At 43.2% G+C, this 16,714-nt stretch overlaps 2 protein-coding genes across 3 annotated transcripts in view; one reads left to right on the top strand and one right to left on the bottom strand.

Moving 5' to 3' along the window:
* The window catches only part of GAS7 (growth arrest specific 7), a 72,507-nt gene extending 63,443 nt beyond the window's left edge, over positions 1-9,064 (top strand). For both annotated transcript variants that reach the window (XM_041459494.1, XM_041459493.1), the window contains exons 9-14: positions 190-268; positions 1,792-1,920; positions 4,165-4,288; positions 5,968-6,047; positions 7,326-7,424; positions 8,125-9,064. In XM_041459494.1, the coding sequence (XP_041315428.1) occupies positions 190-268; positions 1,792-1,920; positions 4,165-4,288; positions 5,968-6,047; positions 7,326-7,424; positions 8,125-8,238 (625 nt within the window). In that variant the 3' untranslated portion in view covers positions 8,239-9,064. The remainder of the gene's footprint in view (positions 1-189; positions 269-1,791; positions 1,921-4,164; positions 4,289-5,967; positions 6,048-7,325; positions 7,425-8,124) is intronic.
* Positions 9,065-11,205: 2,141 nt separating this feature from the next.
* Positions 11,206-16,714, bottom strand: part of GLP2R (glucagon like peptide 2 receptor) — a 31,585-nt gene continuing 26,076 nt past the window's right edge. Inside the window, exons 13-14 of the mRNA XM_041459483.1 lie at positions 11,785-11,959; positions 11,206-11,249 (exon numbers count right to left, since the gene is read on the bottom strand). Coding sequence (XP_041315417.1) covers positions 11,206-11,249; positions 11,785-11,959 — 219 coding nt within the window. The remainder of the gene's footprint in view (positions 11,250-11,784; positions 11,960-16,714) is intronic.

Raw genomic sequence — 16,714 nt, 5'->3', positions numbered from 1 at the left:
AAGATCTGCAAACAATGCCAACATAATTCTGCCTTGGTCACAAAGGCTGGTTGTTTTCTCAGATTTCTATTACCCTTTTTCATGGTTTTGCTGATCAAGATATGCTGCAAAGTGTTGTGCCAGATTTCCCTGACAGATCCCACAAGGAAAGGTGGGGAATGACTGATCATTGTCCTGCTCTTCCTTCAGCACACTGGGAGAAGCTTGGGCTCAGCTCAAGAAGAGTTTAGCTGATGAAGCAGAGGTTCATCTCAAATTTTCTTCTAAGGTAAATGGTTCTTTCTTTTCCAAAGATTTTTGCCCTGAATTGGTGGGCCTCTCCCTTCAGTGCATGTTAGTGGGGGAAATACACACGCATGTGATAAAAATTTAGAAGAATTAATAAGTTGGTGAACAAACTTACTGAAACTCTGTCCAAACTTCCTCCCAAAATCATTTTATTTAGTCTACCTACTGAGTAAATTAAAACACACCTAGCTTTAATTTTTTGTAAAAAAGAAGTAAAGCTGATTCTAGATGTTGTTCACCTGGGCTCTGTGTTCCAGCCAGTAAATTGAACTAGTGCTTGTACACTTCACTTCTAAAAGGAAGACGTGAAAAGCAATGTTTGGCTTCTCAACAAGAATCTACTCCACCTGTCTGCAAGGAAGAGAACCAGAACTCTGGCTTTTTTTGTATTATTAGGCTTTCTCAAAAGTCTGCTGGGAACATCATGTTATTTTTGGGTTTTATCTCAAGTGATGCCCAAGGAGATTTCTTTTACAAATTATGGTATTTATCTGGGTTTTATCCACCACATGTGACATGCTGTTGAATCCTGTTGCATTCTGTTAACCTCTGTGGGTGTTCAAGTTCAATACAGTGGCAGGTATCTCAGCACAGCAGCCATGTTCTGGAGGAAAATTATAGTTCTGCACCATTTGTAAGCATTTCAGCAGAGGTTACTCAGGCAACCAGCTGCTGCCTTGGTAACCCACTGCTCTGCCTTAAACTTCGACATCAGGGCTGTAATTAGTGAAATACTTTTTGCTCCCCATTGTCTTCCTGTATTGTTTTCCAAAAGGAAGAAATGCACCTTGGAATGATGTGTGTGTGTAGGCAGGCCAGGTTGAGAGGGGCTTTTCCATTATTTTACTTCTCCTTAAACTCTGCACAGAAACTGCTGTACCATCCTCCAAATCTTTCCCACGGTTTGTGTGCAAACAACACGTGGATGTGGCACTTTAGGGGCAGGGTTTAGTGGTGGACCTGGCAGCCCTGGGTGTTGTATTTGCAGGGATGCCCCTTCGAGGGCAGGAATGATGAATCTGACTCCATGTTCTCAGAAGGCTAATTTATTACTTGATATTATATTAAAGGTTACTATACTATTCTAATGAATACAGAAAGGACACTTACAGAAGGCTAAAAAAAATAATAATAATGAAAACTCGTGACTCTCTCCAGAGCCCTGACACAGCTTGGCCCTGACTGGCCAAAGAGCAATTCACACCAGAATCCAATGAAACAATCACCTGTGGGTAAACAATCTCCAAACACATTCCAAAGGAGCAAAACAGAGGAGAAGCAAATGAGATAAGAATTGTTTTCCTTTTCTCTGAGACCTTTCAGCTTCCCAGGAGAGAAATCCTGGGTGAAGGCATTTTTTCAGAGAATGTGAATACCACACCTGGGTTGACAATGGGACTTGATAATCTTGGAGGTTTTTTCCAGCTTAACGATTCTGTGGTTCTGTGAAGAGCCAGGAATTGCTGCCTGGCTCCTCATTTCTTCCTTTGTTTTCATTGCCAGCTCCAGAGCGAGGTGGAGAAACCCCTGCTGAACTTCAGAGAGAACTTCAAGAAGGACATGAAGAAGTGTGACCACCACATCGCGGACTTGCGGAAGCACCTGGCCAGCCGCTACACGGCCGTTGAAAAGGTGGGAGCAGGGAGCAGCCTGCAGGCTTTGGACACTGCTGGTTTGAGAAGAGCAGCTGCCCCATGCAGAGTTTCAGTTCTGTCACAGCTGTTCTTGCTGAGGGCTTTCACTGTTTATTGAAATTTGGGTGCTCCTGATCAGGGAGTGATTGGTATCTGACTCTGTTGATTCAGAAGGCTGAACAATTGCTTTATTAAACTGTATTATGTTACATTATACTATACTATATTAAAGAGATGCTATACTACAAAGAATACTAAAGAATACTAAAAGATACTAAAGAAAACTCCTGACTGTCTGAGACAGCCAGGACACAGCTTTGAGTGATTGGCCAAGGAAACAAAACAATCCTCAGCAGAATCCAATTGACAAATCACTTCAGGTAAACAATCTTCCTAACAAATTCTACATGTGCAAAACAACAGGAGCAGCAAGTAGAGATAAGAATTTTTTTCTCTTCTTCACTCTGTGCTTCTCCAGGAAAAAAATTCTGAGAGAGAGAATTATGTCTCTCTGTTCAGAGAATGTGAACAAAAGCACAACTGTTAGCTGTGCTTTGCCCAGCCCCAGAAATAGTTTGGTGTTTAGCTGAGATCTGGGAAGTGGGGGGCAAACATCCTACTGCTGAAGTGGCTTTTTGGTTCATCCTCTCCTTGCCAGCTTGGGGCAATAAATTTGATGCAAATACTTCTTATTTATGTGCATCTGTTGTCCTCAAAATGTAGAGCACCTTGCCTTAGAATGGCCACAGGGTCAGGTCAGAGGCTCACCTGGCTCAGTGGCCAAAAGCAGCTGGACCCTGGCCTGGCAAATGACAAACCCCTCACAAGAAACATCCTCACTTAAAAAACCCAAAGAGCAGCAGCAGCAGCACCCAGTAATGGGCTGATGTAACATAAACCAGGAGGTGGCTGAGGTTGTGGTGCAGGGAGTTAGACCCACAAAATACGATCTCCCAGCAGCAGCTGGCAGAAATGGGGATGCTTATGCCTCAGCTGCCAAATTGTGTCCTCATGAGTTTGCTTTTGGGTGTAAATTGGAAAGGAAAATACCATTCCCAGTCATCCCCGAAGCTGTTTGTGCTTTCATTAAAGCTCAGCAGGAGTTCCCCAGGGACAGAACTATGGCAGGATACACGAGGTCGTTAGTCTGAGTGTCTGCAAGGAAGGCATTTTGCTGCAAAACACCAAGTTCTTCACACTCCTATCTGCAAAGCAACTCAGTAGCAATGTTGGGAAGAGTGAATTTAGAATAACCTTGGAAGAAGGGAAGAGCTGTGACTGCAGTGCCTGTGGAGCACTCAGCCCTCGCAGGTTGCTCTCCTGCAGCTCCCTCTCCAGACCTGCAGGACCCACCAGGGCCTCAGAGCTGCACATGGAAAAAATTCCAGGAATGCTTCAGCAGAGCTGTAACATTTAGGCTGGTGTGACTGTAAAAAACTGCAGAGTTCTAAGAAAACTCAGTCATGCCAATTTAGTTTGAAACACTAGTACAGTATAAAGAACAAATGTGACGTGTTTTATAACAAATCCCTGCAAAACAAGTGATTTTTATGTATTTGTCAGCCTGCATGTAGCAATGTTTATTTGTTAAGGTGCTCTACTAATTTACCTGTATAATATATATTTGTACTGATAAATCAGGTTTTAACAGCTTGAAGAACTTCTAAGTAAGGTAGTTCAAATCATCAGTTGTAAGCAGACCTCATGTTCTTGATTTCTACTGTTGGCATGATCCTGAATACGTTTTTCTGAATCAAGTTCCTATTGTTAGTGTGTGATAGTTGTACACTGAGTGCAGAACTTACTTAAAGAGAAATTTTTGAAGATACTTGAAATTATTTCAGTGATTCAGATCCTAAGAAAAGTGAATGGAAGAGGTGTCTTGGTAATGATGCTGTTTAAGACGTTTGAAAGAGGCTTTAGCTCTCTTTTCTTCCAGAAACAATGAGAAAGCAATTAAAAAACAGGAGAGCCTGATGATGCCATTACTCCTTTGCCTTTCTAAGACTCTGAAGAGTTCAGATGCATTTGTGATTTGTTGGTGGTGACCCCTTTGTGGTCACAGGACACTTCTGTGAGCTCCACATGGTGTTGTAAGGACCTGAATCCCTGTTAGGACCCAGTTCCATGCAAAGTTGCTGCCTCCTTGCTGAAAATGCTTGTGTGAAGGAGTCTGAGATGGCTGAAAGCAGCTCCCAGATCTTCTTCTCTGTAACTTCTGACTCTTCCTCATTGCTCCAAGGCCCGGAAAGCCTTGACAGAGAGGCAGAAGGATCTGGAAATGAAAACACAGCAGCTAGAGGTGAAACTCAGCAACAAGACAGAAGAGGAAATCAAGAAGGCCAGACGGAAGTCCACCCAGGCAGGTGAGTGCCTGTGCCTGTCAGCACCCAGCAAGAGCCAGGGGGAGTGCACCTGCCCATCCATCCACGTGGTGCTTGGTTTTAATGTTGTAAAAACAAAGTCAAAGTGAGCCATGCTACAAATCTGTGTGGTGTTAAATCCTCAGAAGAAACAAGGCTAGTTTTTCCAACTCAGATGTCACAAATCATTGATAATTGAGGTGAGAACAGCAAAAGTAGGGTGAGTTGTCTGTTTCTTGAAGGTGTCCTTAGATTGCTAAATGTTTGTGAACTTCCAAAGTCAGATTCAGACAAGCTTAGCTGAGGGTGTTTCTTCCATAAATCACAGTTCCTTCCTTGGTTCTTTCCTAAATCACACTCACCCACAACTTGGTGGGTGCCTATTACACTTACTATTACTGTCTTTTTCCTTGAAAGTGATGTTTTTTGGGTTTTTTCCCTCTGCTACTCAGTGACTAAAATAATTTCTCTTCTAGGAATACTGAGGATATAGTAGTGTGTGCTGTCCTGTACTGAGGATACAGCCAGTTGCTGTGACCTGTGCATGTTTTACAGAGCCTCAAGCCACATCTGCAGGATCCATCAGGAACTTTTTTGAGATCTGCAAAGCTGATACATGCAGCTCAGTACCTTGGCTGAAAATAAGTTTTAGCTAGGCCTTCCATGTGTCATCTCTTCAGTGAGGGCTGTTCCTTGGCAGAGTGGTCCTTCAGAGTTCTGAGGTTTTTAAAACTTCAGAATAGATGTCTGAGTTTTAAGGAGGCTGGGAAGAGTCCCTGGCAGTGTGACCATGTGTACAGGCAATCTTTGAGGAGAAAGAAAAGTTATGACTTAACAACAGGAGACTCTGTAAGAGATGTTCTTTATTCACCTGAAAATTCACAATTTCTCTTTGTTCCTTGGGTCCTTAGAAATTGTTTAAAATCAATTTTTACTGAACAAGCAAGGAAGAGCTGAAGATCAGAGAGTGAAAGAGAAATTGAGTCTCATTTAATGAACAAAGAGAATTTCCTAGCTGCAAAGCAGCAATTTTTGAGAATTTTGTTCCAAACTTGCCACCCACATGTCCCCCTCTGTCAGTGCAGAGTCCTGCAACAAAGAAAAAATGGAAAGAACTGCAGCTTCTTGTGTTACTGCCCTGATCACAGGAGCTGGAGCTCAGCTGGAATTGGGCATCTCCAGAGGCTGGAGAATGCATGAGGGTGCAAATCAGCATCCTTCATCCAGCAGCTGGGGCCTGATGCATCCCTCCCCTTTGGGACAGAGACCCCTTCGACTGCAGTCTCACCTGCAGAGTGCTGCTCTGCAGTTCATTACTCACCATTGTTGATTTCCCATTTTAATTGCTTTTGTTTTCAAATACAATTTTCCATCTATTGCTTTTTTTTTTTTTTAAATAGAATTACCTTGCCTTTTTTTATATTTCTGGACACTTTGTAAAATACTACTCTTAATGCTTACATTTTTATTTCCAAATCTATTCCTTCTCACCCCAGTCACCTGCTTTCTTGCCATACATCAAGTGCATGCATTTAGTTGAAATGTTGGTCCATGCAGCACAACTCCTCTGAGCTCCACCAGCATTCATCTTCAAATCCTTGGGGTCTACAAAACCTGACCTGCACTTTCTTTCTAAGCTCTGGCTGGGCAAGACTGATGTGTTGCTGTCTTTTCTCTTTCAGGGGATGACCTGATGCGCTGTGTGGATCTTTACAATCAAGCCCAGTCCAAGTGGTTTGAGGAGATGGTGACCACCACTCTGGTATGTAACATCTGAAACTGCCCTTGCAGAATTGTCATAGCCTACAGTATTCATCACTCACAGCTAGTTCAGTGCAAAGCAGTGGGGAAAATTGGGTGATAAATCTCACATTGTTCATCCCATTCTCAGTCCTAAGGAAAACTCAGCAGTAGGGGAAAAAAGAAAAAATAGTTCCTTTGCAGAAAGCATTAAACCAGTTCAGGGCTGCTTAGGGGCCAGAACACTCAAATTGTCCTTAGGAAGGATGAAGTAAGGCACAAGGAAAACACTGAAAAACACGTGATAAATCACCAAATCCATTTATACATTCATGAATTTTTCTATTCCACAATTTCACAATTTTCTTTGAAGTCTCCCCAGAGCCATCTCTTCTGCAGACTTAACAGCTCCAGTTGTCTCAGCCTGGCTTGCTACAAGCTGCCTTGGAGCAACTCCATGGCCTCCTCTGGACTTAACCCAGAAGCTGCACATCCTTCTTGTGCTGCCAAGCCCAGAGCTGCCTGCAGTGTTCCAGGTGGGATCTCACCAGAGTCTCCCCTCAGGCCCCTCCAGACCCTTTTTTGTCTTTGTGGCCCTGCTTTGGACACTGTTAACAGCTTAATGCCTTTTTTTTTTTTATATTGTGATGCCCAAAACTGCACACAGTGCTCAGTGCATTCAGTCCAGAAGGACTAAATGCAGATTTTGGGGTATAATATCAGAATTCAGAAGAGGAGGGAGGCAGAAAATACCAGGAAGAAAGACAGAAATCACCTGCCTTTCCAACTATAGTCTTGCTGGGTTCTGCTTACTGCTAGCTGAGCAAGGTGGGAGCTTGTCCCAGCTCATCATCTGGTGAACTGTGCTCTGACAGGTGTCTGGTTGGAATGGGGGTGGTCTGAGCCATCCCCCCCAGTGTGATTTCTGCTGCCCCAGGGAATCACCATAACTTTTCTAGCTAGCAATAAAGCACACAGAACTTCTTGCAGGAAACAGATTCCCTCTTGCTTGCAGCATCTCTGAAGGCAGTAGCTCCACTCCCTGCCTTGGTTGTCTCAGTTTTGGAGCCTTTTGGAAAGGTTTGACCTTCTTTTCTGTTGCTAGGCTGAGATGACTGCTGTTGCTTGCTGTTTCTTATTCTTTGCAGAGCAGAGGAATGTGCAACCACAGAGCCCAGCTCCAAAGCATGACCCTGGGGCAGTATCGCACCTACTGGCAGCCTTTTGTCTATCCTCCTTTCTCTGGGCCTCCAAGCTCAGGTTCCAGTAAAAATATGGACTTGTTTTTCTTCATGTCCAGGAGCTTGAGAGACTAGAAGTTGAAAGGGTGGAGATGATTCGGCAGCATCTGTGCCAGTACACACAGCTGCGGCACGAGACAGACATGTTCAACCAAAGTGTAAGTGTGCTTCTTGTTTGCTCTCTGTGCCCTTCACTGCCCTCCAGCTGAGCAGAATGCTCCCTCCTGACCTGCTCTGACTGGCTTTGGTCAAAGGATGTGGGGGAAGTGTCTGCAGGGAGCTTGTTAGTCTGCAGCAGTGCTGTGCTGCCTCCCTGCAGTCCAGGACTCTCTGATCGCCTTTCACACAGCTCTCTCCTGAGGGAGACACAACCAGCTGAAGTACATTTGGCCAGCATGAGCCATCATTAGCTCTCCCAGCATGATGCACTACTCCATGAGGTCTTTTGTGCAGGGAAGATGCTGAATTGTTTCACTGTTGGAAAAGGGAGTGGGTATATATTTTCCTTATTAAAAACTGGCAGTTTATCAAATATTAAAGCATGGGGGATGCACGCTGACTCAGTACAGTTGTGTTTGGTGTAAGGTGCAGGTTGCAGGACAGGAGTCAGAGGCTGCCTGGCTGCTGCCTGGCACAGGAAACCTGTCTCTGCTTCTTCATATTAAGTCTCCCTCTTCTCTGCTCAGCACAAGGCTGCACGTTCAGACCTGTCTTGTCCATCCAGTCTCATGTACGTGCAGCTCTCACTTGTCTGCAGATGCAGTGTAGGCATGCCCACAGCTGCTCTGCGTGTCAGAGCAATGACTCTCTGCTTGAAGTGTGCCCTTGACATTTGGATTCTTGTTTTCTTCATTTCAGACAGTAGAACTTGTGGATCAGTTGCTTCGGAAAGTGGATCCTGCCAAAGACAGGGAACTGTGGGTAAAAGAACACAAAACTGGAGATATCCGACCTGTGGACATGGAAATATAGACTGATCTGTGGTTGGATGTGATGAGTCCACTGAATTAAGCAGGCTAACGTTTGTTTTTAAGGGTCAGAAGAGCATAGGGAAAAGGTTGTTTCACTACCAGACAGACACCTTGTAATTTATGCCTGTATGGGCTATCTCTGTTCCATTTAGTCATTACAATGGTCCTCGTTGTGCTAAGCCTTAAGCACCAGACATTCCAGGGTGAAAAAAACAGATGTGTGCTTCCCACCTGAGGTTCCCAATTGCACGCAGCTTCCAGGAGAAATCTGCTTCCTGGCACAGAAAGTGCCCTGTTCTTCAGTGACTTTGTGCTCCACCCCTTGCATGACTATCTCTATAGAGTATGTTAGAACAACCAGGCAGAGAGCCTCTGGCCAGCAAGGAGATAACTGAATATGATGCAGGAGGCAAGGAAGTCCTGATCATGAATCCCAGCTCTGTCACTGACTGCTCTCATGGCCATAGGCAAGTCAATTAACTTTCGTGGCTCCCCCGTTTATAAAATCTGTGTATCCTGCAGCAATGTTGTGTGGATGCATTGCTTTCATATAACACTGTCTTTCACCATGGCAGTGAAGTGATGGCCCTTCTCCCAAAATCTATGGAGAAGATTCCTGTTCTTCCTGTTTTATACTCCCTCTCAGGGATACATAAACCCATTTTCATGATTTCTGTTGTCGGCCAGTTGATAAGTTTGAAAGTGTTACCATCACAATTTTTTATCAGGAAAGACTTGGTTGTACTATACCTACCTCATTAGCTGTCAGAGTGCCCTCAATGACAGAAGGAGGTCGTATCCCAAGGAATAAATTAGATGTTTAAAATCTTTCCTGCTCATGCAAGGTGTTTTTCCACAGAATCTCCTTAAAGACAGTCCTCTAATAGTTTACTTGGGATTCAGGTTTAAATTTCCTTTGTTGGTTTCTTCAGGTGAATATCACAGACTTTAGGTATTTTTAATTACTGGGTTTGTCCCGTTAAATTTTGGCTTTTATCTTTTTGGAGCCTGATTTTCAAAGGTGCCGTGAATATATGATGCTAGATTGCATTCAGTGTAGATGTAGGTGCCCAGCACTTCTGTACCATCTAAGTTTTTTTCTGTTACCCTTACTGCAAACCACCAAAAATTCAACACAGCTCTTAGCAAATAGTGTTCCGTAGTTTGGAGACTGGTTTTGAAAAGGTATTTATTTTCTTCTGCTGTTATTTCTGATGGAATATTCAATGTTGCTGTTAATATATCTCTTTCAGCATTTCATACAATGCAAAGATTCTTCAGATTCTTGCTTTAGATCCAGGAGAAATCTTGATTCTCACCACTGTGGCCTTTACCAGTGTTTACTGTGGTCTTAGCTACAATATCCCAAACCACACTATTTCATTTGCTCCCCACTTCTGCTTCATTTTATCTCACTGCTACTGTCTTTTTCTCCCCAGCCCCAGAGCTGCATCCTTCTTTTGTTCTGCTGTTCCAGGTTTTTGTTGACCATCCTCCAAATGCTGGGACTAGATCATTGGAAGTCAATATTCCTCCTTACAAATACAAACTGAGACACAGAAAAGTCTTACCTGAAGCATGTTTGTAACATTGCTGCAGTGGTTATTTTTCTGGTTTATTATTTCTAAACTATTACTGCATTTTTCTGTTGGTTCCTTTTTCTCCAGCCATCTCTTTACTAGTCCAGGTTCCTTCCTGCCTTGCAAATGCCTTCACAACCCACTCCTCTGCTGCTTCATTAAGCTTGACAAACCTTCAGCATCCTTTGCACGCTGGCAGTTGGAGTGCCATGACTGCTGCACGCTCAGGATCACTGCTCCTGCTGGGGCACTTGGGAATTTGGACTCCAGTTTTATTCTTGGTGTAGGCAGAGCACACTGTGGTGTGAGCCTCTCCCAAGTTCCTGCACAGAGCATTGCAGCACCAGCTGAACTGTTTGGTTTGCCTGAGTGTCCTGAGCTTGGTGAGAGCCTCCCTGGGATCCTCTTCTCCTTCCTTCTGCCCTCAGGCAGGGCAGTTGGTGATCTCTCCTTTTCGGTTTCTGCTGATTCACTCTGTCTTACTCATTTTTGGCCATATCAGTGTGTACTTCTAACTCCTGCCTTGCACTTCAGAGGACAGGCACTTTTTTATTTTTTAAGCCACAAGTGCAGGTTGAACTTTGAAAACTTCAGTGGCCAAAATAATGTGAATACATGAAAGCTCCATTTCAGGCTGCCCCCTGTTCTTGGCTGTAATTGTAATTTCAATTGTAAATTGAAATGAACAATCTTGACAATGCCTCAACACATTCTTGTTTTGTTTGCAAAACAAAGCTAGTTGTGCACTTTATACAGTATTCTCTTAATAAATACCTGAAATTAATTGTTAGAAATTACACTTTACTTTTCCTCTTTCTTTAAAGATGTTTTTTACTCTTTTGGACTGGAAACACTGTCCACTAGCACAGGTTTTTCTGGGAACTGTAATGTGTTGTGGTTCCTCTGCTAAGGTGTATTTATGCTGCTCTAAATTCTTAGTTGGGTGTTTGTTGTTTTTGTTTATTTGGGGGGGTTTTGTGGTTATGTTTGTTTTGGGTTTTTTCTTACTTTTGGGGTTTTTTTCCAGACATATTTCCTGCTTCTAGTTCTTGGTCCATTTGAAGTGTTTCAGGGATGTGAGCTGCCCAGATCAGTGATTCTCTTGGTGGAGCCTGTGTCTCTTTTTCACTTCAGTGACCAGAGGAGAGCACAGGTACCTGGCTGTTGATCACTCCCAGCCCCAGGAGACTCTGGGTTCTGCTCCACCACAGGTGAGATGCTTCACCCACAACACTTCCATCTGTGTTCAGTGCAAGTTTTGCTGTTGCCTGTAAAGAGTTTTCAGCTCATTTCTTTCAAAAGATGATATTCCCTCTTGCTGTGACCCTGCACATCAGTGTTACCTTCTCATTCATTTCTCTTTCTGATGAATTTTGGACAGTGATGCCTTACAGGTCAGGGCTTGCTGGAGTTCCCTTGCTTCTAACAGCACCTTCAAAGAGGGTAGTGGCACATTTAAAGGAGAGCATGGGTTCCTGCTCTCACAGGAACTTTGGCAGTTTCAGCATTGCTCTGTTTGTCTTCCACTGAGTTCCAAAAATGCAGTTGAGCCCAGTCTGTCTGAATGCTTTGTTTTGGGTGAGCAAACTCAGTGTTCAAACTCAGTGTTTCAATAAAACTCCAGCATGTGTGGATGCTGCATGATGCTGCTGCAGTGTAGCTGACTAATGGAATACCAAAGGAAGTCTCTTACCTCCAGGACTGAGCTTAGGCATCATCTCACTTCAGCTGGCACCTCACGTGCCTGCTGTGAGCTTTTGCTGGTTTAGGCACTGTGGGGATCAGATTGGCAGGGTTATCTGACATCTCTGCATGCTCTGAGGTCACACAGAGGTCAGCTCTCAGCTAGCACTGTTTGCTTTCACTGCCAGAGGTGGAACAAGGGGGAATTTCCCTCTGGTCCTTAGCAGGTAGCTCTGCTTGCCCAGATCTGTTAAGCCAGCTATGTTTTGGGAGTGCTGCCACACCTGTGAGCTCCCTCTTGGTCCGAGCGATGCTGTCACACTCTTGTCCTGTGCTGGAGGGCTCTCTGGCATTTTCCATTTCAGCCAGAGCCTTTTGGCCCTTCTCTGGCCTTCCTGAGCTCCATGGCTTCAGATCAGTGCCGGAGCTGGTGAGGTGCTTTGCCAGCTGTACCCTCAGCTGCCACACAGAATGAGAACGTTTTATTCACCATCCAGACCTTCCTGCCTGTGTCTTCAAGCACAGTTGAACATCTTTCTCTCTAAGGTATTCTTTCAGCTCATTTCCTGCCAGAACTCATTCTGGATCCAGTGCTGTTGGCTGATTCCTGTTGAAGTTTATGAGCTGAAAGCAGTGAGTATTTTTCCACATGGGCCAAATGCACTCTTCTCCCATTAGCAGCAAGATTCCAGTTTTTCTTGGAGCAATATCCCAAAAAGGCCTAATTCTCAGTTTGCCAACGTGCTCCAGGTTCAGTCATGTCTGCCACTCACACTTGTTCATCACTTCTATGGGTTGGACATCTTTTGAAAGACTTTGGTTGCTCCCTTATAGGGACATTAGTTCATTATTGGACACTGGAATTGTAGAAGATACATTTAATTTTTATTTTTTTAAATTTTAAAATACTGTAACAGCAGTGAAAATCATACAGAAATCTCTGTAATGTTTCTAGACTCCCTTTCCCCCTGTGCAGTCACTTCTGAGCTGCTGGGGGCAGCTGTGCTCCCCCTTATTGCACAGATAAACACTGAAATCACACTTCCTTGAGTGCCTGACAGGCAGCATGCAACCTTGTGCACTACTTCTTTTTCCCTTTATGCAGCTTTTTTCTTTTTAATTTTGCTTGGGTTAGGGTTTTTTTTTTCTTTTGCCCTAACAGGAATTTTTGGTGAGGCATCCACAAGAAGCTTCTTTATGCTTGTAGCAGTTGTTGTTTCTCAGGCTCTGTTAGAACTTCCTAGAATTGTCCTTGTTTTTAATGTCAGTATTTAAATATTGGCTGCAATATAGAAATGGGCATTCTTCACTTGTTCTTTGGAAGTGCTCAGCACTCAGAGATTTCTTGGAATACAGCAGGGAGCTAAGAGATAAGACTCTTTGAAAATCAGGCTAACAAACAGAAATGCACAAGCCTCTTTTTTCCTTACTTGTACTCAAGTACATGGATAAAGTAAATAATAAGAAATGAGAAATAATTAATGTGTAGCTGCTCTCTGTGCAGCTCCTGTAGTGTGTTTGTGTGGGGCTGCAGTCAGAACACACCTCTGGAGTCTGGACCCACAGGTCACCTACTGATGGAGCTGTAAAAGCTCAAATCCATAATTCAGTGACAAAGGGGCTCTGCCCATCCATCTCTTCATCACACACAGGGAGAGAAAGGGCACTGCTTACCCAGGTGGGTCCTTCACTACCAAGCACCTTAAGAAATCCAGACAAGCACTTTGAAGGCCCCCCTGGAATGAGTAGATGTGGCTTCTTGATGCGATTATTGGATGTTTCCTTCTGAACTGAAAGCAGATTTACTGTTTCACAGTATCTCCTGTGCTCTTGTCCTCTAGTGCAGCTCTGTCCGGTCCCAGCAGTGTCCTGAGGGCAGTCCTGCTCACCCTGACATTCCTCTCATTGGCAATTGCATCTTCAAAAGACAGTGTCAAAAAGGCAGTTTTCAAAATAACGAGCTTTTCAGTTCACAGACCTCTCTGGAAAGCCTGCAGGCTTTTTGCTCCCCAGTGTGTATTGAAATAGCAGAGTGGTGTGGCAGAGGTTGCTGAAGCACTGGCTCTGAGGAGTTGCTGCTGTGTGGACATTCCTGCCATCCTCTGCCAGGGATAGGGAACAGCCCACAGGCATCCTGTGTGCACCAGAGGAGCCTGCTGGTCTCCTCTCTCTTAACCAGGTGGGCAAGAATCACAGATAAATTCAGATTAAAGCAGACACACAGGGCAGGAGGATGGTTACCTCAGTGGCATCTCTCTCACACCCTGATGGGGACTGAGTAATGATGAGTAAGGAGCCCATCATTGTCCCAGTCCTGCTCAGCACCTGGAAATCAGTGCTGGGATGTGTCTGTAGCTGATCCAGAGCTGTCCAGCTCACACCTGGTTGCACCCATGGGAGGCCAGTAGGTGCCAGTGCTGCCCTGGGGACCAGAAGGGGCTCTGGCATTTGGCTGCCCCAGCTCAGGTGTGCTGAGCCTGCTGTGCTTCAGGAGCCTGGAGCACACAGCCCTGCTGATGCACGGTGGGAATGAAGTCTTTCCTGGCAGCAAATCCTTGTCTTTTCCTGAGAACACTGTTGTGGGAATAACACCCACTGCTTTGTCTTAAAATAGGTTTTATTCATACGAGTGGTGCATCTTTCAACTCTATTTTCCCCCTCTGTTGTTACTGTAGCCAGCCCTTCATCAGTGAAGTATAACACTTTCAGGACCTTTAATTGTGAAATTTCATAGAAAATACCTGTTCTTTCAATGTCCTAACCAAACTTCATGCTTTTGGCTGTTTTCTGAGAGTTTTAAGAGCTTTTTTGGAGAGGTTATTTTGGGTTTTATTTTGGATTTTTTTAATCAGCCACCAGGTTTGGAAGTGTAATAACTTCTTTTTTGTGCTAGCTGCAGTTTCTTTTTCCTTCCTGGATGTTTTTTTCTGAAGGGACCAACACATAGCACAATTCAGCTTAAATTTCTAATCCCATGCATTCCTCAAGGCAGAAACCTTTTGTGCCTAATGATGCATCTGAGTCTAAGAACTGTATGTGGATAAAATCTTTCATAGACCAATAAAAAAAAAATCTTAGATTAACCACATAATAATCACAGGAAAAAAAAAACACATATAGATTTGAGACATTCAAATTTAATTCCCTCAACTTACATTAAGTTGAACTATTTCAGGTGTGTCATAAGAGACAAACTCAGTGGATATTCAGAACAAAAGCTGCTCTCTCCAGGTTCAGTGAGTGGACAGGACTATAATTTTGAATATATGCAGTCTTTTAGGGCTACTGATTTAACAAGTAACTGATTAATGGCTTGTATCACAACCCTATTAAAATTCTGCTAGTAAATCCCCTTGAAGTGCCTCTTTAAATAGTATCTGCTACAATCATGTGAAAAATACAGATTTACCCTACAAATTGTCAAATCTCAGGAGCAGCCACTGTGCACAGATCTGTGCAGGATTCTCAGCCCCTTCCTTGCTCTGAACTGTGCACCCTTTTAGGACAGCCACATCTCCAGGAGTCCTGCCTTTGGCTCTGAGAATTTGCTGTCCAGCTCAAGCATTGTAAGTTCTCAATGCTGACAATGGAATAGAAAAAATTAGACTTAAAAGCAACTGCATTGAAACTAATCTTTGGACCCATGCTTGGTCTCAGTAGAATAAGCAGGGAATTCTGCATAAAAATAGTATGCAGTGATAATTTTACATAAAAGAGTTGTTACACTTTATTGCATAAAATTAATAAATAATAATAATAAAGCCCACAAATTTATTTTTTACACAGCAGTTGCAGAGAAGAAATGTTGTGGTCCTGGAACTCAAAAGCTGAATGTGATTTCAGGGATCTCACATCTGGTAACAAAATAATCAAAGTCATGTTAATCCCAGAATTTGGCAATGGTTGACCTGAAATCCCTTTTTCCTTTGGAGTTTTTTGATGAAATGGCTGAGATTATCAGAATAGCCTAAGGAATTTGGATGTCCATACTCTTTTAGGTCAAAAACACTCTTTAGGGACAGCAACCTCTATCCATTAGGAAAACAGCAGGTACTAGTGTTGGACAAAAATTCTTTCTTCTCCTTAGATGCTTCCCTTGTTTTCTGCAGCACAAGACAGTGTGAGAATTCCTGGGAAGTTCTGCAGAAACTGTAGCAGCAGGGATTCACAGGCAGGCCAGATACCAGGCATACACTAAACCAGAGTTTTCTATCAAAATTAAGTTGCTTATTTGGTCCTTTTTGTGTAAGTTTTCCTAAATACTTCTAAATTTCTAGGAAAGTTGTCTTTTGCCAGTACTAATGACTTGTTTTTACAGATGCTTAACCAAAATTTTATAACTTCCCATAAATTTTGGCTGACTAGACCCTTTAAATAGTTTATTTATCACACAGCCTCTGTCTGGGTTACTAGTAAATCTTGGATCATTGTGGAAATTCTAGGATGGCTTTTGTTCCCTAAGGATAGATGAAGGAATCACTTACTGAACTTAAGTTGAATGAAGAAAAGATTTAAGGGGCAGATCTTCAGCTCAAATAAACTGGCAGGGTTCAGTGGAAGCTACTTGATGTCAGCTGTGGATCTTGTCCTTCAGTGTTGAAGGCATTTCCTATATGTAATTTTTCTGTCTTACTGTAAAACAATTTCATATGGTTAAACTGTATTTTCCTATATTGTTCTGCAAGTTTATATACACCATAGTGCTCATCTCATCTCCTGTAAAATAAACTGTACAGAGACACATTGAGCATGGAATTGTCTTTACCCAGTTGCTTTTTCTTCTCCCACTGCCCCAAATCTTATGAGTGCAGTTTGATCAAAGACCCTGTGGGGTGCCACATGGACTTTATGATATTTATTAATTACTATTATATTTATTTATTACTATTATATTATGTTAAAGCAGCTTGAATTTGCAGCCACATCACTGGGGGGTAATCTTTTTGTGCTTACCTTTTTGAGATCTTCACGTGATATTCAGACAAGTTTGGTTCCTACAGTTCTATTTTCATTTTTTTTTTTTTTTTTCTGGAAATCAGTTTAAGAAACACGTGTGGTTAAGTGGTTCTTGAAGCAGGCAAGCTGACCATGAGCAGCCTGAGAGCAGCTGCCATGGAATGGGTGTGTATTTTATGTTTTAAGTGATCTGGAGCTCTTCCCCACCCAGTCAGTCCTTTACTTTCAAGCTTCACGTGCAGCTGGAAGCTCACTTGA

This window comes from Pyrgilauda ruficollis, unplaced genomic scaffold, assembly GCF_017590135.1.
Source record: "Pyrgilauda ruficollis isolate IOZ18807 unplaced genomic scaffold, ASM1759013v1 scaffold136, whole genome shotgun sequence".
Classification (NCBI taxonomy): domain Eukaryota; kingdom Metazoa; phylum Chordata; class Aves; order Passeriformes; family Passeridae; genus Pyrgilauda; species Pyrgilauda ruficollis.
This window is presented reverse-complemented; position numbering and strand designations above follow the sequence as displayed.